At 54.6% G+C, this 23252-nt stretch overlaps 2 protein-coding genes across 2 annotated transcripts; one reads left to right on the top strand and one right to left on the bottom strand.

The window, feature by feature from the left end:
- Positions 1–811: 811 nt before the first annotated feature.
- ZIC2 (Zic family member 2) lies at positions 812–6353 on the bottom strand. Its single transcript, XM_064646081.1, has 3 exons — positions 4503–6353; positions 2578–2741; positions 812–2382 (listed from the first exon to the last, which is right to left on the bottom strand). Exons 1-3 carry the CDS (start codon positions 5503–5505, stop codon positions 2134–2136), a joined length of 1416 nt encoding a protein of 471 aa, XP_064502151.1. The 5' UTR covers positions 5506–6353; the 3' UTR covers positions 812–2133.
- Positions 6354–9157: 2804 nt separating this feature from the next.
- On the top strand, positions 9158–22675 carry ZIC5 (Zic family member 5). The gene is given in 5 exon segments (XM_064646074.1): positions 9158–9415; positions 12673–14840; positions 14842–14911; positions 14914–15793; positions 20262–22675. Coding segments are annotated over 4 exon segments (2316 nt in total). The 5' UTR covers positions 9158–9415; positions 12673–13929; the 3' UTR covers positions 20717–22675.
- Positions 22676–23252: the final 577 nt, after the last annotated feature.

Below are 23252 nucleotides of genomic sequence, written 5' to 3'. Positions count from 1 at the left end.
TGGCGAACTGTGCCCGGAGACCTGCTGTCCGCCGGCCCCACACGGGCGGCTCCGACGGCCCGCGTGGAGCGAAACTCTGGGTCAGCAGCCCGGGAAAGTCATCTCTCGGCGGCTCTCAGTCCCTCCCTGAACACATCTGACAGCCCAAACCGCTCCCTGGGATGAAAATAAAATAAAATTTAAAAAAAAAAAAAAAAAAAAAAAAAAAAGGAGAAAGAGGGGGGGGGAAAAACCCTCGAAGGAGAAGTGTAAGCTCTCGGGCATCACAACTTTCTCCTCTCCAGGGTTGAATGGAGGCTGCTAAAAAGACGGGAGGCGCAGAAGGACACGATCTACGGCTCAAAGCAGCCGAGCTCAGCTCCTAGTCATTGCGCCTCCACCTCCGTACCGAAACGCCCCGTTTTGTCACCCTGTAATGAGTTCCCAGTCAGACACGCACCGGAGAGAGAAGGGTGAGCCCGAGTAAGGCAGGAGGCGGAGGAAGCTGTGATCTCGCCGTGTAACTCTTACTAAAGGAGATCCTGCCTTGCAAGTTATTTGGGGAATATGCACATCTTCACCCATTTCTTTCAGCTCAGAGGCTTCCTAAAGTGTTGGGTGGCTTTGTAGCTTTTTTTCTGCTGTTTTGGTTTGGTTTTTTTGTTTGGGTTTTTTTTTTTTTTCTGTACGGGGGAGCCCAGCTGGAAGATATCCTCCTGGTCCAGTAACTCGCGGATGTTTTAAAAGCATTTGTTTTGCAGTCGCCACTCAGCCCATCACATGAGTTACAGCAGGTTTCAGAAAGCCCTTGGCATAAAAAGGAAACAGCTCGTGCAGTTTCAACACGTTTTATTATATTTCTGTATGCATTACTCTCAAAACATATCACAAGAAATGATGAAACCACTTAAACCTTCAAATAAAAAATCTGAAACAGTTTATGCTCACAATTGTACATATTTATAGTTAAGAAACATTCTTTATAAATACTGTTTCCTCTGTAGCAAGTTAATACCATAATTTAATTACAAATGGATAAATATGGTAACAGGTATTTACAGGAGGAAGGGTGTTATTACAGAAAAGCTAACGGCACAACGTTTATTTTTCCTCACAATCTTCCGAACAGGAACTAACAAATTGAACTTGCAAAAGCACTAAAACATCACATATAAACCCAGCTAACAGAAAAATACATTCACAAGCGTTGTTGTTTGTGTGAGTGTCTGTAAGTAACAGAATGGAGACTTTGGCACGGTATTTCTTCCCCAGTCTATAGTTGAAATACAGTTTACAATCAAGTTGCCTCTTAAAAAGGAACACAATATTCAAGATATCACAATTACAAAAGAAACAATTTTTTTCTTCCATGTTACTTTTTTTAAAAGGGTGAACTAAAAAGGAAGAAAAGAGGGAGGTGGGGAAGGAGACCAGGACAAAAGAAAACAAGTCCTTCACTTTCTCAGGAAGGGAGGAAGATGGGGAAAAAAAAAAAGATTTAAAAAAAAAAAAAAGGAAAAAAAAAAGGAAGAAGAAAGGGACCAATCCGCGGTTTACAAACGGGACGAACTTCTATACATCGAGAATCCAGGAAAATCTCGTTCCCCACCTCGCCGGAGGAAGGAGAGGGCCGCTATATACACAGTTCGTAGGGCGGGAGGGCGCTGGCTGCTCCGGGCGGGGAGGCGCAGGGGCCGGAGGAGTTTGAGTCTCTGATCTTTTGTCTGAAGGCTCTGGAGGGAGAGTTTCTTTCCACCGGCTTGGGAAGCTTTTTATTGGGTGATGTGTTGGTGGCGTTTGGGGTTGGTCTTTTCCCCTCTCTCTCTCTCTCTCCCCTTTCCGTTCCTCTATAGATTTACCCATTCTTTTATGTTTTTCGGCACGTACTTTTTAGAATATTTTTTGCTGGTTCGAAACGTTCTCAAAAAGAAAAAAAAAAAAGAAAAAAATCCAACAAAAAAAAAGACGCGAAGGCGGGAGGGTGTGGGGAAATTAAGGTCCCCCGTCCCCATCCTGTTCGGCCGTCATTTCGCTGCTGGCGGGTGCGGCGGCACCTCCCGGTGCGTCTCCGGTGGGCTCGCTCGCTCCCTCCTGCCCGCCGCCGCCGGGGCGGGGAGGGCGCTGCGGGGCCGTGCAGAGCAGTCCGGCGGGGCCCTACACGTACCACTCATTGAAGTTGGAGGAGAGGCCGCTGTGGCCGCCGCCGCCGCCGCTGCCGCCGCCGCCGCCCCGGTGCACGGCGGACACGGCCGCCGCCGCTGCCGCCGCCGCCGCCGCCGGGGAGAGGTTGCTGGTGTTCTGCGACTCGGCGCTAGGGGACACCAGCCCCGGCGGGGTGGAGGACTCGTAGCCGGAGCTGGCGGCCGGGGAGGATTCGGAACCTTGCGGGGACGACTCGTGCACCTGGGGGGCAAAGGCAACACGGCCGTGTGGAGGAGGGATGGGGAGGCCGCGGCCGCCCCCCGGGCGCGCCCCCCGCCGCCGGCCCGGCCCGCCGCCGCCCCTGGGCCCCGCGCCCGCCGCCCGCCGCCCCGTCGGGGCGCCCGGCGCGGCGCGGCCGCCCTCCCGCCTCCCGCCGCCTCCTGCGGGGCCGGGTACCTTCATATGTTTCCGCAGGGAGCTGGGGTGCGTGTAGGACTTGTCGCACATCTTGCACAGGTAGGGCTTATCCGAGGTGTGGACGTGCATGTGCTTCTTGCGGTCGCTGCTGTTGGCGAAGCGACGGTCGCAGCCTTCGAACTCGCACTGGAAGGGCTTCTCCCCTGTAAGAGAGTGGCGCAGCTGCGGGGTGAGCGCGATCGCCCCCACTCAAACCCCGCGCAGCCTCGGACCAACTTTCCTTCCCACTTCCCCCCCCTCACCCAGTCACTTCTTCCAGCAGTTTCCCAAAGCAAGAGGCCGGTTCTGTCCCGGTACCCGCAGCGCGGGAGGGCCGAGCTGCTCACTCTTTGCCCTGCAGGGAGGCAACCCCCGTCCCCCACCTGGTTTTCCTATCAAAACACCCCGGGCACCCCCGTCCCGGCATCTTGCCCGATTTTAGTTCGACCAGTGTCGACACACACAGTCAGCCCCGAAAGAGATTGAAGAAGAAAGGCGATGATTAAAAAAAAAAAAAAAAAAAAAAAAGCGAGCAGCATCGAGACGTTTCGCCTCGGTACCAAATCCGCTATCCTGTTAAACTGGAAACCATTACCGACAGATTTAAGGCCGGGCATATTGTTTCGTGTATGGATATTCGAGATAAATGCACATCCGCTGGGAAAACTAAACGTCTGTAAAATACTTCATCTAATTTTCATAGGGATTCCTCTCACCCGGCTGCCAGGACTCCAAATGCCGGAGAGTAATTTGGAGGTGAGAACTCCACATCCCCCCGCCTTTGGAGGGGGGAAGCATTTAACATTAAATTCCATTAGCACCCAAATTGTTTCTTAAAGACATCCGCTCAGACACAATGACTTCAGTGCGGGCATCTCATGCAAATACATTTCTCAAATTTTAAACCTTGTTAAAGCTCGTCTCGCACCTCGCATCGGGCTTAGCACTTGAGAAAACAATAGGCCTCGAGATTTTTAGCCTTTCTCCGGGTAAATATTTGGAGTGCAAGTCGCTAAAATATTTGGCTGTCTTTTATGAAATAGTCTGGCACGGTTTGAGCCGGCAGGAGTAGTAAATGAATAATAGATGAGGCGGGAGGATGCGTTAATTTTTGTTACCCTTCGGCTCAGGCTATTTTCCATCGGGAAAGCCAGGGCTCCCTCGACCCTCTTCCACCTGATTGGGGTGGAAGTTTCCGAGCCTCAAATCCTCTGTTCCTTATTACATAATTTAATAAACTGTTGCAAAAACACCTTAAATCACATCGAGTAAGACTTTAAAAACATTTTTTTTTAAATGAGAAAATTTTATTGCCTTGCTCACAGCATTTAAATTTAATGGAAAGCATTTCCAGAAAGGGACTTTTGGCACTTCCAACGGGATTTGGGACTAATGACGGATTTTGCACGTATTTATATAGTTTCTCTCTCTCGGTATCCATACATAAAAGCCGTGCTTACAAGCGCTGAATTGTATGCAAATACGTTGCGTATAGCAAATGTATAAGGCGTCTCATGTGGATGGATGGATGGATGGATGGATAGATAGATAGATAAAAAGATAGATAGGTGTCTTCCCGTATTTTAGCAGGACGGCAGAATTTAGTTCGCGCTGTATTCCGCGTTTCTGCGGAAAGATCCCGCTGAGACTCGGCACGAATCTACACCTCTCACCCCGCAAATTAAAACAAATCAGTAAAATATCCTTTCGAAATCTGTGATGGAGGGAAGTGTATTCTGGTGGGGAGGAAACCAAAACAAAAGCAGCTGTGTGATAGAGTGTGTATATGTGGGAAATTAAACTGGAAGCTTATTTTATCTCTCATCATTTTACATCACTGTCTGAGTCTCTATCGGTTTATACATATATATACATATATATACACGGGCAGAGGGGGGAAATCTGCCGAACGAAACCCGAATTACCTGTGTGCGTCCTTTTGTGAATTTTGAGATTTTCTGATCTGGCGAAAACTTTTCCGCAGCCAGGGAAGGGGCAGGGGAAGGGTTTCTCTCCCGTGTGCACTCGGATATGATTGACCAGTTTGTATTTCGCTTTGAAGGGCTTGCCTTCGCGGGGACACTCCTCCCAGTAGCAGACATGGTTGCTCTGCTCGGGTCCCCCAACGTGCTCAACCGAGACGTGGGTGACCAACTCGTGCATGGTGCTGAAAGTTTTATTGCAACTTTTTTTGGGGTTGTTCAGCTGCTCGGGGTCGATCCACTTACAGATGAGCTCTTGCTTGATGCACTGCTGCCGCATGTATCGGAAAAAGGCACCTGGGTGGTGGTGGTGGTGGGCTGCCATGTTCATGCCCATATTCATATTCATGGGGCCGTACTGGTTGTGCAGCTGAGCCGCCGAGTAAGGGTCAGTCCTGGGGCTGGAAACCTGGCGGTACTGATCCGAGCGGGCGAATACCTCCCCCGGCAAGCCCAGTCGCATCTGTCCGTTGAGGACGTTTTGGGAGGCGTGGGGGCCGTGCTGGTCGTGGATGCCCGGGAAGAGGAGGTGGCTCTGAGCGTCCGTGTGCGGGTGGTGCAGGCTGCCGGCCGCAGGGCCGAAGATGCCGTGCTGTCCGCCGGCCGGCGACGAGTCCCCGAAGCCCCGGCTGCGAAACAAGAAGTCCCGTGTGGAGTTGAAGGGCGCCCCGGAGTAGGAGCCGACATGGGCGGCGTGGGGCCCCAGGGCGGCGGCGGGATAACCGGGCGCCTGCGAGGTGAACGCCGAGCTCTGCCCGGGGGAGAGGTCGTGGGCGCCGGCGTTGAGCTTGAAGGCGCCCATGTGCGCCGCTGCCGAGTCCACGAAGCTGTTCTGCGCCGCCAGGCTCAGCTCCCGGTCCTGCATCTCCGCCGCGGCCGAGTGGTGGTGCCGGGCGAAGGTGCCCACGCCGAGGGCCGGGAACTGCGGGCCGGCGTCCAGCAGCATGGTCCGCGCCGCTCCGGGGACGCAGCCGCCGCCGCCGCTGCCGCCTCCCCGCTACCGCCGCCGGGCTGCCGCCGCCCGCCCAGCCGGGCGCGGGGCCGCCGCCGCTCCGCTTCCCCCCGGCAGCCGCCGCGTCCCCCCGCCTCCGCCGCCGCCCGCGCCCGCACCGGCCCGATGCCGCCGCTGTCGCCGCCGGCGGAGCCGTATCCTGAGCCAGGCAGAGCAGAGTCCAAAAGCGAGCGGAGAACCAAAGTGTATTAAAGGAGCTGAGGCGGGGGCGGGCAGGGGAGGGGAGGGGGAGCAGGGGAGGGACGGGGCTGGGGACGGGGCGGGGGGGCAAGGCTCGCCTCGCCGTTCCCTGCGGCACACACGCACGCACACACACACTCACACACACAGACCCGCGCACACGCCGCCGCCGCCCCCCCCTTCCTCCGCCGCCACCGGGATGTCAGAGCCGCCGACCCCCGCCCGCCCGGCCCCGCGCCGCTCCCCGCGTGGGCCGCAGCCCTTCCCGCCGCCTCGGGCCCCCCGCCGCTCCCGGGCCTCCGCTTCTCGTTTTATCCTCCGCCGGGCATTAGCGGTGTCTCTCACGGAGAAAAACTTGCAGCCGCGGGTTCCCACGGAGCGAAGAGACCCCGGGGGTGCCCCGCGCCTCCCTCGACCGCCTCGGCTGAGGGGCGTGGGGAGGGGGCTGAGGAGGGGGGTGCCGGAGGCGGATTAAAAACAATAAGGGCGGCGGTGGGGGTGGGGAGGGGAGGCGGGGGGCGGGAAGGGGCCGGCGAGTGCCGGAGCCGGAGCGGCGCGGCCGGGGCGGTGGAGTTGCAGCCCCGCTCCGCCCGCGCCCGCGCCCTCGCTGCCTCTCGCTCCTCTGTTTATTTCGGTGGGCGCTACTGAGGCGGCGGCTTTTTATTGCCCCCCTCCCCCCCCTCTTTCTCTTCCCTCCCTCCCCCGGCCTCTCTCCTTATCCCCGCCCGCACTGGCGGCTCCTCTCCCGACGCCGCCTTCACCCGCCGCCCGGCCGCTCTCCCGGCTCCCGCTCATTGGCCCGAGCCGCCCCGTCCATCCGGGCGTCCTCGGCCACCGGCTAATGGCGGCGCGGCCGCCCCGCGCCCTGCCCGCCCCGCGCCCCGCCGCGCCGCCGCCGAGCGCCCCGCGGCCGTGCGGCCCCCGCCTGGCACCGCACCGCAAAGCCCCGCGCCGCGCCAGGGGCCGCCTTCAGCCCCGCACTGCCGGTGGCTTCTTGATTTTTTGGGGGAGTCACCCCTCCGCTCTCTCCCCCCCCCTCCCCTGCGGCGAGGGGAAGGGGTGGTGTGGAGAGAGGCGCAGCGATCTCGGAAAATATCGATGTACGCTTGGGCATGTGATACTGCCTCGGGAGGCAAACAAACAAAGCGAGGGTCTTAAAAATATAACCCCTGCAGCCCCTTTCCCCGTTTCGGCTAAAGCAGATGAATCCCGTGATCGATAACGGGACCGAGGGGGGAATCACATAAAAGTCACGTTGGCGGGGCGACGGTGGCTGGGACAAAAAAAATTAAATAAAATAAAAATTTAAATAAAACAGGCAACGGTCGCCCTGGTTGTTCGGGCTTTTAAACCATTTATGTGGGAGCAGAGGAGTCGATCTGCGATCTGCATGTGTTGTGAATGTGCATCTGAGAGTAGATGCTTTAGGAGTTTTCCTTGTCTCTTCCCTTCCTTGAAAAAGAAACAAAAACAAAACCGCAAAAAAATCCCAACCCCAAAATCCACCCTGCCATTGTTATTTGGAAACCGGATTCTTGCATGGCAGGAATAAAAAAGCATAAAGCCGGCACACACACACACACACGCACCCGCAGACACACACAGAGCAAACAAGTCCCCTTCCCCTCCCCCTCCAGTAAATACACGTCTGGCCCCTGCTTCGGTTTGTTTTGTAGTGGCTGAAAAATAATCATCTCGGGGGCAGCAGCTCACCAATAAATAAAGCTCTGTAAAAATCAAAACCCGGCATAACAATTGTCTTCTTAACCATCCTGCACTTAACCTTGGCGTATCAGTCCCCATCAGTTCTGTGCTTGGCAGAGAAGTGACCCAAAATATAGTGGTTTGTGTGGTTTGAGGGGGGGCTTTTTGAAATTCTCCCTTTGACATTTCTCCTGTGACTCCTCATGACATTAAATCCCGCATTAGGCATAGGCAGGCTCAAACCTGGATCCAGTATCCGAGTAGGGGTTTTACAGTGAGAGATGATAGATAGATAGATAGATAGATAGATAGATAGATAGATAGATAGATAGATAGATAGATAGATAGATGGAAGGAAGGAAGGGAGGAAGGAAGGAAGGCAGGCAAAGTCACTGCACACCAACTAAGGTCTTCCCCATCATTGTCATTAAATGGTTAAAATATTTCCAAGACTGTCCAAAAGTGGTTGAAGTACCAGTACTGGACATTACTCTGTGAACAAGGTGAGGATTTAAACTGGGGAGAAGTGGGATTTCTTCTAATCTGAAATGAGCATTAGAAGATAAACTGAATATTAATGCAGAGCTGCACCTTTGATGCCAACAGCTCTTTTCTGTTCGCCACTCCGTCATTCGGTCCCGTCTTTGCAGGCAGGGGTGTCTGCTCCCCATATATTGCCTTCCCAGGCTGCAGCTTGGGAGCATATGCTGTCCTTGTCCTGACTCCCCAGGCTCCCAGGGACAGACTTCGAACAAATTCTATTTTCCTTCTCTGAAAGGTTCCCGAGGAGGAGGTCTGAGAGTAGTCCTTCACCGTTGCTGGGGATTTCGAGAGCACTAGTTGGAGAGGAAAGTTTGGTCTCCTGCGTAGTCTGCCTCCAGATTAGTGAAAAAATTATACGGACAACTAAACGCTTGAATACACTTTTTTTTTTTTTTTACCGATTTAAAGGAAGTTACTACATCTGAGATCAGAAAAAGAACAAATATGTCCAAGAAAATTCGCAGTTAAAACACTGATAAAAAAAAATAACAAAGGTGAATATTCATACAAATACCTACCTTCTGGATTTTTCTCTTTCTTTCTTTCTTTCTTTCTTTCTTTCTTTCTTTCTTTCTTTCTTTCTTTCTTTCTTTCTTTCTTTCTTTCTTTCTTTCTTTCTTTCTTTCTTTCTTTTTCTTTCTTTCTTTCTGTCTTTCTTTTTTTCTTTTTTCTTTCTTTCTTTTTTCTTTCTTTCTTTCTTTCTTTCTCTTTCTTTCCTTTATTTCTTTTTCTTTCTTTCTCTACTCATCTTTTCCTCTCTCTCTTTCCTCCTTTATTTTCCCTCATCTTCTCTTTTCCTTCCTCCCTTCCTTCCTTCCTCTCCTTTCCCTCCCTTTCTTTTCCTTTCTCTCTTATATCTTTATTCTCTTTCTTTATTCCTTTCTCTCCTTTTTCTTTCCTTCCCTTCTTTTCCTGCGTCCCCTCCCCTCACCCCTCGCTCTGCCCGCTCAGCGGCGCCGACACCGGGGCGCTTTCAGGGGGACGCGGTGAATTCCATCCGGAGCCCCCGTAGGCTGGCCGCGCTCTGCTATTCTTTCAGGGCTCCAGCCCTACTCTCTCTGCAGGAAACAGAGGAGCTGATCCAAGTTCAAAGTCACGTCGCCGTCCCTCCTAAGAAGCGCTTTATTTCCCTCTGAACCGCAAAACCTCTTTCCCCCATGTCACGGGGTAACAAGGGAAGGGAGCGAGGGAGGAAGGGGGGGGAGCAGAGGCACCGGCAGCCAGCCCCGCACTCTCTCGTCGGGCCACCGCCACAAACGCAGCCTGCGGCTTACGGCAGCTTTCGAGGGAGGAAGGCAAGCGGTCACCCAAAGTCGGTGCTAAATCGGTTTATTGAAAGAAGTTTTTCAACAGGTTTCTGGAGGTGCCAGACCTGCAGAGCAAGCGTCGGCTTCCCCGGGAAACCGTTCATGTCTTTGTAAGTTTTCCGAAATTCTCTTTAAAACTGCTCTGCTCTTTTTCTTGCCGGCTGGTGATGTGGAGAGAGCTAGTGGGGGGGTCGGGGCGAGGGAAAGCAATTTCTTGCTTCCCCTGGACTGTACCTACCGTCTTCGCCTGCTAGCCCCTTTTCCCGGGAGGTGTCAGCGCCCTCTGGGGAGTATCCGCGCCCCCTCCTTCCATCGCCCCCTCCTCGGTAGGCGTAGGTACCGCGGTGGGGGCGCAGGCTGTGGAGGATGCGGCTGGCGACGGCCTCATCGGAGAAAAAGAAGTTGAAGGACCCACCGTGGGGAAGGAGGGATAGGGAAAGGGGGAAGAGAGGGTCTTTCCCCCAAAATTCATCCTTCCCACAGAGTAACAGGGATAAGGTGCGGGCCGGGGAGGGGGCGTGCGGTTGGCCGGTAGCCTGGGAAGAAGAGGCCAGTTGAGCGGCATCACTTGCACCGTTGTCTGTATCACAGACACTCATAAATTCAACAAGCTCATCAACAGGATATTAAGTTGCAGGTTACCTTTGATGGTGCCGATTCGAGCCACTTCTAGGCCGTTCGACCTATGACCCGTGAAGACCACATGTGTTGTGCTGTAGCCTCCCTCTGTAAAACACACACTTCGGGACAAAAGTTCTTTGTCAGGCTCTACCGGCAGCGTAATGTAAAAGAAAAAGGGGAAATAATGAAAATCTCAGCCAAAGCTGTAACCTTCAAATACTTCTTAAAAAAAAAAACCAAAAAAACCAAGCCAAAGCAAAACAACAACAACAAAAAAATCAAAACAAACCCACACTAGGCAGAGTAGGGGCAGGAGGAAGGAGCACGCTGCTTTCGTGCCATTAATATTTATTGTTTCTTCAGTTGCACTTATATATATGTATGTATAAAAGAAGTTGCTGTATAAAACCCCTCTCTCGGCAGTAATGGCGTGAGGCGGCGGGGGCGAGGAGCAGTGTAGCTTTTTTTTCCAGGACGGGAACCTTGGCCGAGTGGCAGCCGGTGCCTCTGCCCTGCCCAGCTGCAGCCGAGGGACGCGCAGAGCCGCGTACTTCGCGCGCCCCGCGCCCTTCCCTGCTGCGCGCCTCATTCTGCAGCCAGTGTAGACCCGGCGCAACGCCCCCAAAATGGGGTCTGCGGCCGCACTGCCGGGCTTTATTATATGCACCTTCTTCCATCTGGAGATGCCCACATAAACGTTAGAGGCATGGAAGAAGCGTCCCAATAAAGGGCGATGGACTTTGTAATACAATTTATGCCGTCATTCATAAATAACAATGCCATATGGTAACCATATTGCTTATACAAGTAAAGCCGTCAAAGTGTCACTATTTGATTTATCTCAACAGCTTCTTCCAACGGTGACGTTCAGCTACAGAGAGAGGGGAAGGGGGAGAGAGAGATCAGAGCAAAATTTGGCCTGGGTTTCCTGAGACCGCCTCTCTCTTTACCTCTTTATTTCTCTGTAGGCATAGATAAATAGAAAGATAAATAGATAGATAGATAGACAGACAGAAAGAGAGAGAGAGAGAGAGAGACTGAAGGATGGAATTTTTTTTCCTTATTTTGTCCCTATTTGAGCAAACCCCGAAGGGATCCCTCTTTCCCTGGCGAGGTGCTCACTGAAAACAACAGCTCCGAAACTTTTACTCGTAAATCCCTGTCCCAAAGATGTGGCGGGTCTCGGCCCCGGCAGCCCGACGTCGGGCACGGTGCAGGCACCCACTCGTGTCCGGGTGCCAGCCCTCGGGTTCCCACTTGGGTGCACAGAGCGACGACATTTGGCTCAGGAGAAGTTTAATTTTTAAGGGTATAAAATATCCATCCGCTGAGCCCCTCAATAAAGGAGGGATGTGGAGTCTCACTGCCACATGGCTCTCTCTTTCCCTTTCGTGCCCCTGGGCAGCCACCCGCTCCCGCCCGAGCTCCCAGTGCCTCCACGTTATTCCTCCGATGGGATGGTGAGGAGGATACCGTGGTTACTCCCTGCCCGTGTCGGTCCCCACGGGGCTATGACTCGGGGCGCTCCCTCCTGGTACGGGCTAAATCCATCTCCAATCAAGCATGTTCGCGGAGGGCACCGCGCCACGAGCTCCCCCATGCCGCAAGGCAGCCCCAGGAGCAAAGCAAGCCACTCGCGACGGGTCGGGAGGAGGGTAGGCTTTTTTAGCAGATTTGGGGGAGATTTGGAGGTCTCGCCAAGGAAAATGGCAATCGTGCTCCCTTTCTAATGCTTCCCCAGAAGAATGCTTTACAAGTTATAAAATATTGCTCCCTGCTCCCTAACTATCAATAAGACGTGCATTAAAGACGATTGTTTGTAAATGGTGTTCATGATCATTAGCATACATTTACATAACGCAGCTCACAGCACAACGTTTTAGTTAAATACCTTCTAAAGCCGATAGCCCGAGCTCGGTTTATAGAGGAAGCTTTACGAAACAAATCTGAAGGCTTCCAGGCTTCACCCCGCCTCTGCAGCCCCCCCCCAAGTCCCTTAGCAGATTTGCCGGCGAGCGGGGCACTGTGGGAGAGTTTCGCAGCCGGCTCCGCCGCGGGAACAGGGTGCGTTCCGACCCCCGACGGGCGCTGCTGAGGTTTTTGGGGGGCTGTGGGGATAGCACAGTTCGCCTCCCTGTGTTGCAGGTCCAGAGGGCTGTAGCAGCCTGGGCCTGAGCTGGTATCGGTGAGTCAATGGGCTTTAAATTCTTCATGGCACTTTTGGAGATGGAAATGTCCAAAATTGTCCTGGCCCGGGCAGTCACCTTTGCTTTCTGGCGTTTGCAGCCAGTCCTAAAAATGGGCTAGTTTCCACCTGAGTCTCGATCAACCCCTCCCTCCCCACAGTCACAGGTCAGCTGCCTATTAGCCACCTATAAAATATTTTCATTGTTTTATAGCCTCTCATAAAAAGAAATTGATCGGGGGATATATTTGAGTTAAGACGTATTAAATCGATGACAGATACATATCACGCTGCTTTTAACAGGAGAGGGATGAGGAGCCGTGATGCTGTTCTTCATCTCCACAGCATCTCCTGTCAAACCATTCTGAACCTCAGTCCAGACACGTGCCCAGAATTTAGGGAGGGAAGGCACTGTTTGGACGGACGTATAGAAAACATACGTATATAAATACCCATACAGACGTACGGCTAGTTAGCGAGAAGTTTTTACTGTGCAATAAAACCATCAAGCAGTCCCTTTTAAAACCCGGGGATCATTTATTCCCGTTTCTTGCCTTGCAGAATCACTGAAACCCCCACCGTGGCCACTAGAGCTGGGAACAGCGGTTCGGCTCTGGGGGGGGAGAGAGAAGAGGGAACCGGCGGGTCTCGCTCCCCCTTGAGCATTCCCTATAGCCTGTCCCACCCCTTCGGCAGCCGTGGGCCAAATCCAGCGAGTTTTCCTCGCGTGAGTAGCGGCGGGAGGGAGGGAGGAGGGGGTGCTGGAGCCTGGCCCAGGAAATGCCGGACCAGCACGGGGCTTCCTTTAAACATGGCTCAGCATAGGGAAAAGGACAAGACGAGCAGATGTAGTTTGGTCAAGGGGATTAGGTTGCCGGGGAGGGCCAGGGTGTGTGTGTATGGGCGTCCACTGGCATCCCCCACAACTCTTCCTCTCCTGGGATGGCGGAGGAGCGTCCCTCACTGCCTCATAGGTAAGGAAGGGCAGGCAGCCTGCCTGCACTTTCCAAGGAGAGCAGGAGCTCAAGGCATTCCCAGGGGGACCAGTAGCCTAAAGAAAGCAGATGATATATCAATAAAAGCTACTTCTCCTCCCTCAGTCCTACAGAAAATTCACGACAATGCTCCTCTCCCCCTTTTGGCTCGGCAGGGAAATCCCGGCACTGCCTAGTCGTCCCCCTCGAACGACAGCATCCTTTGTGTCGACGGGGCAGCTTCGGCGCTCCACAAAGAGCTCCACTTTCGAGGACTACCACACCCCACACCCCAGGGGCGGTCCCAGCGCTTTCCCCGCCCGTTCCCCACCTCTGCCCCCTTTTAGGAGAGCTCCCACTCTTCCTCCTTTTTCGTCTAGGGCAGCAGCTCAGGGCTGACAGTCCCTAGGCGGAGACTCCCCCATTTCCCATCCTACCTCCCCCCTCTGTCCCCTACATCCCAAAGCGTTTATGCTCCGGGCCGGTGTCACTGCGGCAGTTCCATCTCTATTTCGCCGTTGCAGAATTAAGGCTGAGGTGGAGGCAGCTGCTTGGGGTACGGCTGGCGGCCCCCTGAGGGTCAAGGGGCGCCGCGGCAAGGGGCTGCGGGAGCAGGAAGCCCCAAAGAGGCGGCGAGCGCAGGCTCCCAAAACTTGGCCCTAACATGTGCCACTTGCCCCCCTCCTCCTTCCCTCCCTGCTTACTCGTTTATTTTCTAAAGGAAAGGAATCCCAACCCCCGCCGTTTTCTTTTTAGGAAAACTTTGGCTGCCTTCCCCTAGTGTTACCTCAGGCGTGAGTACACACAGCCTCGGCCTCGCGTGGGTGTGGGGTTGGTACGTTGTATGAGGGCATGCTTTCCCGCCTCATGCATGAATGAAGTGGCCCTCCAAAAAAAAAGAAAAAAAGAAAAAGAAACCGAGTGCGGACCTGGGAAGCAGCCCCGCGCGTGGGCTCCTTCCAGGCGAGCAGAGAAACCCCACCGCCCCGCAAACGTAAACGCGGCGGCGCCTGCGAGCAGGGCGCCCCGTCCGGTGCCGGGGGAGCAGAGGCAGCTGCCGCCCGGTGCTGCCCGGTGCTGCCGGCGGGGGGCGGCGGGGGGAGGCGGCGGGTGCGCCCCGTCGGGCCCCGCGCGAAGTTTTGCAAGTGCAACTTCGGGGGGCGGCGCGGGGGGGGCGCGGGGGGCGGCGGGGGCGGATCCCCGCTGCGCCCGCGGCCTGAAAGGAAGCCAATCGCGCGGCCCCGGCCGCTGCCAATCATCGAGATCCGTCCAATCCCTCCGGCGCGGTGTCCGAGCCGTATTCCCCAGCGCGCCGCCGGAGTGTGGTGAGGGCTCTGCCAATCGCGGGCGGGCAGAGCGGGGCCAGGGATGCGCGGGGCTCGGAGCGCAGACAAAAGAAGTTAAAGAGCCGCTTAATATATACATGTTTTTGAAGGCGGGTAAAGGGAAAAAAATAACAACAGCGAGCGTAGATGGGCTTGGCTGTGTCGTTATGGAGCCCCCTTTGAGCAAGAGGAACCCGACACTGAGATTAGCGGATTTGGCAGCGTCTCAGCCCCATCCTCACCAGAACATGACAGGCTTCCCGGGGCTGGGGAACCACCACGTCCACCCCCACCACGCGGCCCACCTCCACCCCGGGGACGCGGGCGGCGACCCCGGCGGCGCCCTCACGCCGCTCGGACCCGAGCACATGGCGCAGCCCGCCGCCCTCAAGCTCACACCCGAGGCGCTCACCGCCGCCGCCTTCGCCGCGCCCGCCGCCACCACCACCGCCGCCACCGCCGCCGCCACCACCGCCGCCGCCACCACCGCCGCCGCCTACGCGCCGCCCGCCGCCGCCCTCCCGGGATACCCGTCGGGGGGGGCGGCGGGCCGGGACTTCCTCCTGCGGCGGGAGCTTCCCGCTGCCGCCGCCGCCGCCGTGCACGGGGCGCTGGGAGAGCAGCACCCGCCCGTCGGCTCCCCCCACCTTCCGCACCCGCCGCCCCACGGCGTCTTCATCTCGGCCGCGGGCACCTACGGCGCAGCCGACGGGGCGCACGCCGCCTTCCCGCCGCCGCCGGCCGGCGAGCAAGGCGCGCCGGCCGGCCGCCACCCGCCGCTCAACGGGCAGATGCGCCTGGGGCTGGCGGCCGCCGCCGGGGAGCTCTACGGGCGCGCCGAGGCGCACTACGGGGCTGCCGCCGCTTCCTCCTCCTCGGCGTTGCAAGGCTACGGCTCCGTCAACCTCAACCTGGCGGCGGCCGGTCACGGGCACCCGCACCATCCCCATCCCCACCACCACCACCATCACCACCACCACCATGCCCACGTCGGGGCGGCGGCGGCGGCCGGGGCCTTCCTGCGGTACATGCGACAGCCCATCAAGCAAGAGCTGATCTGCAAATGGATCGACCGGGATCCGCCTCCGCCGCCTCCGCCGCCGCCACCGGGCGGTAGGAAGCCTTGCTCCAAAACTTTCAGCACGATGCAGGAGCTGGTGAGCCATGTCACCGTGGAGCACGTCGGCGGGCCCGAGCAGAGCAGCCACGTGTGCTACTGGGAGGAGTGTCCCCGCGAAGGCAAGCCCTTCAAAGCGAAGTACAAACTCATCAACCACATCCGAGTGCACACGGGAGAGAAGCCCTTCCCCTGCCCCTTCCCCGGCTGCGGGAAGGTCTTCGCTCGTTCCGAAAACCTCAAGATCCACAAGCGGACTCATACAGGTAGGTTGTTCTTCCCCCCTCCCCCGCCCCTGCAAGGGTTTCCTTCTTTCTTCTTTCCCCCCCCTCCCTTTCCTCCTCTTTTCCTCCTTTCCTGCGCACCGCCGGACATGTGACTTTTTCATGAATAAGTAATTCGGCAGCACACGGGCCACGCACACACAGCTACGCACACGCACCCGGCCCCTCTACCCTGCACACACGTGTCCCGTCGCCCCCCCTCCGCCCCCCCTGCACCTTGGGCAGCTCCCTCCCCACCCCCTCCGCCACCCACCTCCCCACATCCCGGCACCACCGGATAAATACATCGATTAATAAATAACGCAGAGCTGGGGGAAGATGAGCAGCAGCCCCTGCGGAAGAGCGGGAAGAGGACGAGAACTCGCCCGTCCCGGCTCCCACCGCCCCTGTCCAGGGCACCCCGGGGGGCTCACCCCGTGTGTAGGGAGCGCTCCGCTTTGCCACCTCCCTCCCCGCGCCGAGGAACGGCGATTCTGCTTTTCCTGCCGGTTCTGCCGGCGGGACGAAGCCGGACGGAGGACGCTTCGCCCGGCCGAGATGGGGCCGCGGGGGCTCTTGGGGGCGCAGTTCCCCTGCGCTGCGGGCGGCGGCAGCGCTCGGGGCTGCCGGTACTACCGGGGTACCGGGCTGCCCCTGTGACCACCGCTCCTGGGGCTACCCTCCCTCCGGAGCTGTCCCTTCTGTTGGGACCACCGATACTGCCGGGGGTACCCCCTTCCTGACCTAACGATACTGCCGTAACTGCTGGGGATGCCGGCGGCCCTGCCGGGGCTGCTCGTGACGCTGGGTACGGGTACTGACCCCTGTCCCGAGGCTGCTGGTGCTGCCCGGGCTCCTCCCGCCTGCGGCGGTGTCCGCGGAGCCGGAGAGCACGGAGCAAGGCGGGGGAAGGCTCTCACCGGAGGACGCTTCACTCCCTTTGGTGATGTGAGAAGGAAACTTCAAAGTTGCTCCGACTGCCCGGCGGGGCTGCGGGAGGAGGAAGCGGCACCCGGGGGAGATGCCCTGGAGAGACTCGGGCTGTGTATGAGCCCTTGAGTATTTTTTCTTTCTGTGTTTGTTTTGGGGTTTTTTCTTCCTTTTTTTTTTTTCTTCTTTTTTATCTTTTTTTTTTTTTTTTTTCTTTTTTACTTTCTCCTCATTTGTCGCCACCCCCGAAATACGCATTTCCATCTGGGTGTAAAAACTCTGCCGAAAACGAACGAAGCCGGGATTTATAGTGGCAGATAAATATTATTCCTCGGAGGATACTTAAGGAAGTGGAGTTGCCGTAATTGCTTTCTTGATTTATTGTGTGCTGCTCGGGAAGAGAAAAGCGGCGACCGTGCAACGTGTTGTTCTGATGTAAAACCAAATGGCCCATGGCTGAAAGGATTATAGATTTTTATCTGCAGAATATGTCAGGCATGAGCCCGTAGGTAGCAGCGGAGCCTTGAGGGTGCCCGGCGCTCTGCACCCAGAGCCGCGGGTGGGGGAGGAAGTTTTCTCCTGGGGGGTCTGACACTTTCTGTTGTTATTCTTGTTGTATTAATGGCACCGTGGGATGAGTTAAGTGCTGGAGGCCCGTGGTTTTGTCATCTATAGCCTTCTCCATCTGCCTTGGTTTGAAAAACAAAACTTCACTGCAGACTTTCCTAGGCTTCTCAATTCCTTACCCATCTCAGCTCCAAGGAGGGGGCTGAGGGGTTGAAAGTGGGAACGAGTCCGGGAGAGGCTTGGGAGCGGTCAGAGAAATTCAGCGGGAAAAAGACACCCCCCCCCCCCCAATAACCCAAATATATATTGGTCACAGTTTGCAGCTCTAAGCTGAGGTCGACCATTGGCCCGAGGCCCTGAGTGGGACATGGCCCTTTGCAAAGGAAATTTGGAGTTTTCAGCTTGCAGTCCCTGGGAGGGTGCCCACGCATGGGCCCACGGGGAAAGGCTATATCCACTCAGAAGGGGTCGTTACAACAAAGCAGCCCTCGGGGCTCGGGGCAATCGCCCACCTAAAATGACAGCTCGGGCCCACGGGAGGACAAAGAGGTCATGAGTCGTTCCCCACGCAGAACCTTCAAGTGGATGAGGGATCCCAAACCTTCTGCCCATGCCTATCAGATTAATTGCTGTAATTTTGCTTCCTCAACTTTAATTTAGTCATGTGCAGCTTGGGAGCAGGAGAGATTTACAAACTATTCGTTTATTATGGGCATTCAGGGGTGTGTGTGGGGGAATAATAACACCATAATTGTATCATTAGGAGATTTTATGTGTTTCTGGTGATTCTGCAGGAAGAAGAGTATGTTGGTAAATTCAGGAGGAGTTTGCTTGCTTGTTTTGTGTGTTTTTTTTTTTTGTTTTGTTTTGTTTTGTTTTGTTTTGTCCTTTTTCCTCAAAAGCATTACCCTGGAAGCTGCACACCCCACTCTGCAGCTCCTCTCCCATTTTGGGGACAAATTGCTGTTGCCACCCCTGGTGTGTCCTAACAGAAATGGTGATCCCCTCCCTCCTGCAACTTCGCTGCCCCCTCACCGAAGATGAGGCTTCCTTCCAATGATTTCCACACCCTGCCACCCTCTAAAAAAAGTGACCCCAAACCTCTTCTGTGTCCCTCCCCACCGCCGGCACTGCTACTGCTGGGAGGAGTTATGGGATGGCACCTGGCATCTCGCCCCCTTCCTTGGGTTGAAACCACCTACAAATAGTTAAACTCTGACGTTATTCCCTCGTCAGCATAATGGGGACACACCGGGACCTTCCCCACTCCTGGATTTATGGGGAGTTGGATCATCGAGATCTGGAGACTGGTGAGGGTGCCACATATGAACCCATGTGGAAAGACACTTCCCTAAAGCCCCGAATGAGTGGATGCAATTTGGTCCGACTGGTCGGAGCATCTCAGGGAGCATCTCAGGGCAGCTTGACTTGGGGCTCTGCAGGCCACTGCCAGCAGCAGGATGTGTGAGCCTGCATCCTTGGAGTAACACAGATAGAAACCAGGCAAAACCTCTGGTAGATTCACTTTGTTTTACCAGAAAAGATAATAGTAATTAATGAACAAACGAAGTGACTGGAAATTTGTCTCGGGGGTGTGCAGGGGTTTTCGTGCACTTAAAACCCACGAGGTACAATTTTAATTCCTTTTTTCCTCCTCTCTCCCTTTTTTCTTTTAAAGATAACCTTGCACTTTCTAGTGGTACCACATTGGTGGTGGCTGAGACGATTTTAATTGAAAAAACTGATGCGTAAATAGGCTGTGGAGGTGTATGTTTCTATAGTAACAGCCGAGAAACAGCTTTGGAAAATAAAAATAGTTTTCTTATCTCCATTGTTATTTTGCTAAACGCAATATGATTTTACAAATGTGAGGGGCAGTAAAAATTGCTTGGTGATAATGAGCAAATGTCCACCGAGAGAGCTGTTGGGTTGTTATTTCTGAGAATTCAGAGCAAAACAGATCTGAAAATATACACATCAGTCATTTCTAAACCGATTCAAGAGTTGCAATAGACATGACAAGGATTATCAGTGCAGGTCTGTCTCAGACTCACGTGTGCATGGCAGGGAAAGAAAAAGTTGCTGTAAGAAACTTCAGTACAGGGTTCGGCCACTTTTTATTTTTCCCTCTGCTCAACAAGCAATAGGCATTTACCCAGCCCCATTCAGGAACTATGGGGAAGGGTCGGTCTGGGACACGGCTATATGTACCAGAACACATATATTCCAGGGTACGTTATGTGTGGAGACGAGGGTGTGATTTTCACAACCCCTTTAATTGTTAAGCAGTGTGTAAAACTTAAAATAGAGAATCCGGACATTTTTAGATCCAAATTCGTCCGAGGTAAACAGCTACAGTAACAGCAGTCTGCTACCCTCATCTCCAGTGTTCGGGTTGGTCCCCCCCAGCTTGCAGGTTCTCAATCTGAGCTGCTGGGTACTTCGTCTTTATATCGGGATGCTTAAACAGGTGTTACTTTTATTTCCCCCAAACTAATTATTCCCCCAGCGCAGTGCCCATTGGGAACGGATTACGCAGGAGATGTGCCAGCCGAGCCAGGCTGCCGGCAAACGCCAGCCCTCGCAGGCAAAGGCATTGAAAGGTTTTGTTTGGGCTCGGTCATTAGAGCGGTAATGAAGGTTTCTCGTGTGCGAGGGGAGCGCCGCAGAGGGCAAACAAGGCCGGGGGGGCCCTGCCGCCGCCGCCAGCCCGGGGCTTCGGGTCTGGGGGCTGCCAGCAGCGTGTCACAGGCAGCAAAACACGAGGAAGAGGTCGGAAGCCTCGGGCATGTCACGACTGTCGTGAGGGGGGAGGAAAAAGGGGAAAGGGGAGGAGAAGGAGGGAAGGGGAAGCTTTGCCCTGCCGCTCGTCCCCGGAGGCCGCGCTGCGGAGGGGCTGCGGTGCGGCGGGCGAGCTGCGGGCAGGGCCGAGCCCCCGCCCGCCGGTAACGGTGCCGTTGCTGTGTCCCGGCAGGGGAGAAGCCTTTCAAGTGCGAGTTTGACGGCTGCGAGAGGAAGTTCGCCAACAGCAGCGACCGCAAGAAGCACTCCCACGTCCACACCTCGGACAAGCCCTACTACTGCAAGATTCGCGGCTGCGACAAGTCCTACACCCACCCCAGCTCCCTGCGGAAGCACATGAAGATCCACTGCAAGTCCCCGCCGCCCTCCCCGCCGCCAGGCTCACAGAGCTATGCGGCGGCGGGGCCCCCCGACGGTCCGCTGCCCCCCGAGGCCGACCCGGCCGCCGAGGCGCCCCGCGGCCGCGCCGCCGCCCTGTCCCCGCCGGTCACCAACCTCAGCGAGTGGTACGTCTGCCAGGCCGGGGGGGCTCCCCGCCGGCCCCGCACCCCTTCCAGCCGCGACACCTCCCCGGCTTCCGAGGAGGACGAGCCCCATAGGACCTCGGGGGGCAGAACTGCTCCCTAGGGCCGTGCTGAGCTGTGCCGAGCTGCCGCCGGTGGCCCCAGCCCCACCACAGTGGCCCGGGCTGCAACAGCCACCTGGCATGGGGGTTGCTCTGGAAGTGTCATCAGGTTTGACTCGCGCTATTTATTCCATGTACGAAACCCTATGGTGTTTATACGGTAACTAATTTAATTAAAGAGACTTGGACCTTTTTTTTTTCCCTTTTGGTAAGAAAAAGCATTGTAATGCCAGGCTGGGCCATCTCAGCCACCCGCGCTGCACGGTGTGCAGGGGGACAGTGCCAAGGGAGATATCCTTCTCCCATCCTGCCCGTGCCCATTGCTCTTATCAAGAGAGTTTGCTGGTGAAGGCTGCAAGCTGGCAGAGCCCAGCCTCTCTCTGGAGTGGCTCTTAAATACCTTAGCTGCCACTCAGCGCCTCCTCTTTGGCCTCGGTAAAGCCCCAGGTCAGCAGCAGCCTCCTGACTGTAAAGCAGCACCTGCTAAAATCCAGCCAATCGAGGACAGGTTATGCATCCCTTAAAATAAAATTAAATAAATGCATTTTCCTACCCCTCTTGAAGTTCAGCTCCTTTGTAATTGATGGTTTCTCTCCCGAGTCAGTGGGTCCCACCTGCACCCGGCGTTTTCTCTCCAGCCTTCTTTCTTTCTCCCTTAGCCCTAACCATGTGCAAACGATTTAGGGAAGGAAAGACAAAAGATGCAGGACTCGTTTATCACTCCTCCATAGTTTGTACGTGTATGGCTCCTAAAATGCAGCCAGAGAATAAGAGAAACCCGCTGCTATTTGACAACTGTGATACTGTGATACATTTTGGATATATTTTTTTTTTTAAACACGAAAACTGACAGCGAATTTCCCTTTTCTCGGGCTTGGTATTATTATTACTCTGGTATTATTGTTTTTTAAAGTTTGTCTCGCAGAGGAAGACTTTGTCTCCAGCCCCTTCAGGGATTGGGAAGGGGAGCAGCCCCCCAGGCCCAGCGAGTCCTGGAGTAGGGGGCAGGGACAGAGGGATTGTCTTTTTATTATTATTTTTATATATATTATTTCCTCTCTCCAACCGAGCCGATGCCTGCGAGCTTTTCATCATCCCCCTGAAGTGGCTCGGCAGAGTCACCTGGGAGGAGGGGACAGGAGCTGCTGGGAAAGAAGCGAGGGGTGGGGAAGCAGGCTGCCGTCGGGGTGCCAACCGCCCCCCACCCCCCAACTGCCCAGCCCAGCGGCCGAGGGGCTGCGGGGCGCGGGGACACCCCGGCCTGCCGCCCATCCGTCAGGAGCCAGGAGCAGGGCGCAAATGAAGTAAAGAGCACTAATTCCTCCTCAGAGACCCTGAGAGGAGAAGCGGCAGCCTCCCTCCCCTCCCCCAGGGCTCGTGGAAATGTGTTTTGTGTGCCGTGAATGGTAGATGTCGTCTTGTCATTGTTAATAACGTGTATGTGAACGCGATTATTTTGTACAGTCGAATTAATTTATTTTCTGACATCACCCTTTTTCTTTCTTTTTTTTTTTTTTTCCTCCCCTGGAACAGTACAGAGCACACCAAAGAATTTTCTTATTAATTTTGGTGATAGATTGTTGTTTATGATGCTGTGGTTTGTAAAAAAAACAAAAAAAATTATATTTTCCAGCTTACTTGAATGACTGATGTAATGTGAAACAGACTCTTCCTGCATGTGCTCCGTGCGGTGTGTTGGTGCTGATATATATATGTATAGTTCATAGAGATATTATATTATTAGTACAGTGCATGGTGCTGTCACTCTGGAAGCCTTTAAACGTTGTCTTCATATTGTTGTGTTGGATCTAAAGAAGCAGATGTTACTTTAAAAACAAACAGAAAACTTGAATAGAAAATAATTTTTTAAAGTTCATTCGATTTGCTTTTTATTCGTTTTTCAAAGCCCATTTGAATAAATAGAAAATAATAAAGGAAGGTATGAACTTTTTAAAGAATAATTTATGTAATGTAATCTTATTAGAGATATATTGGTGCTGATTTATAAACGAACTTTTTAATTTATGCATTTTTTTAACAACAGATTGCACTATACATTACGACATGGCAGGGTTTATAAACTGTGGCTCGGGGGGATATATCACTATTTTTATGTACTTGCTACACGTAGGGTTACACAATTCCCCAACAATTTTATGACACATGATACCTCCTAAATAAAAAATGCTAATTTAAAATTTTTCATCTCTGTAAACCCCATAAAAAGCAAAAAAAAAAAATTATCATGCAAATGAATAAAAATATTATTCCTATGTATTGCATGTGCCTTACTGACAGACGAGGGGCAGAGACAGACCAAAACATTCCCTTTTCCCCCCGAGGGTCAGTAGGTAGAGTCAGATATAGCCATAGCCTCATAGCGCAGCAGGAGCAGCACCGGGAGATTTTGGGGGTGGCTGAGATACCCCGGGGCTTTCCGCAGAGAAACGTGTGAGTAAATACGGTTCTCCTTTGGATTTACGTTTGGGTTTGCAGCCAGGCAGCGGAGGGATGCTCTGGGCCGAGCTACCCTTGCGT

Source organism: Pseudopipra pipra, chromosome 2 (genome assembly GCF_036250125.1).
Source record: "Pseudopipra pipra isolate bDixPip1 chromosome 2, bDixPip1.hap1, whole genome shotgun sequence".
In the NCBI taxonomy this organism is placed as follows: Eukaryota; Metazoa; Chordata; class Aves; order Passeriformes; family Pipridae; genus Pseudopipra; species Pseudopipra pipra.
Note: the sequence above shows the minus strand (reverse complement) of the source record. Positions and strands in the feature narration are given on the sequence as shown.

Excerpts from the sequence above, each read along its gene's own strand:
- ZIC2 (XM_064646081.1), bottom strand. The coding sequence starts at position 5,505 with ATGCTGCTGGACGCCGGCCCGCAGTTCCCGGCCCTCGGCGTGGGCACC. Across the intron at positions 2,742-4,502 it reads TCACAAAAGGACGCACACAG|GGGAGAAGCCCTTCCAGTGC; the intron begins GTAATTCGGGTT and ends ACTCTCTTACAG. Across the intron at positions 2,383-2,577 it reads CCCTGCGGAAACATATGAAG|GTGCACGAGTCGTCCCCGCA; the intron begins GTACCCGGCCCC and ends TTTGCCCCCCAG.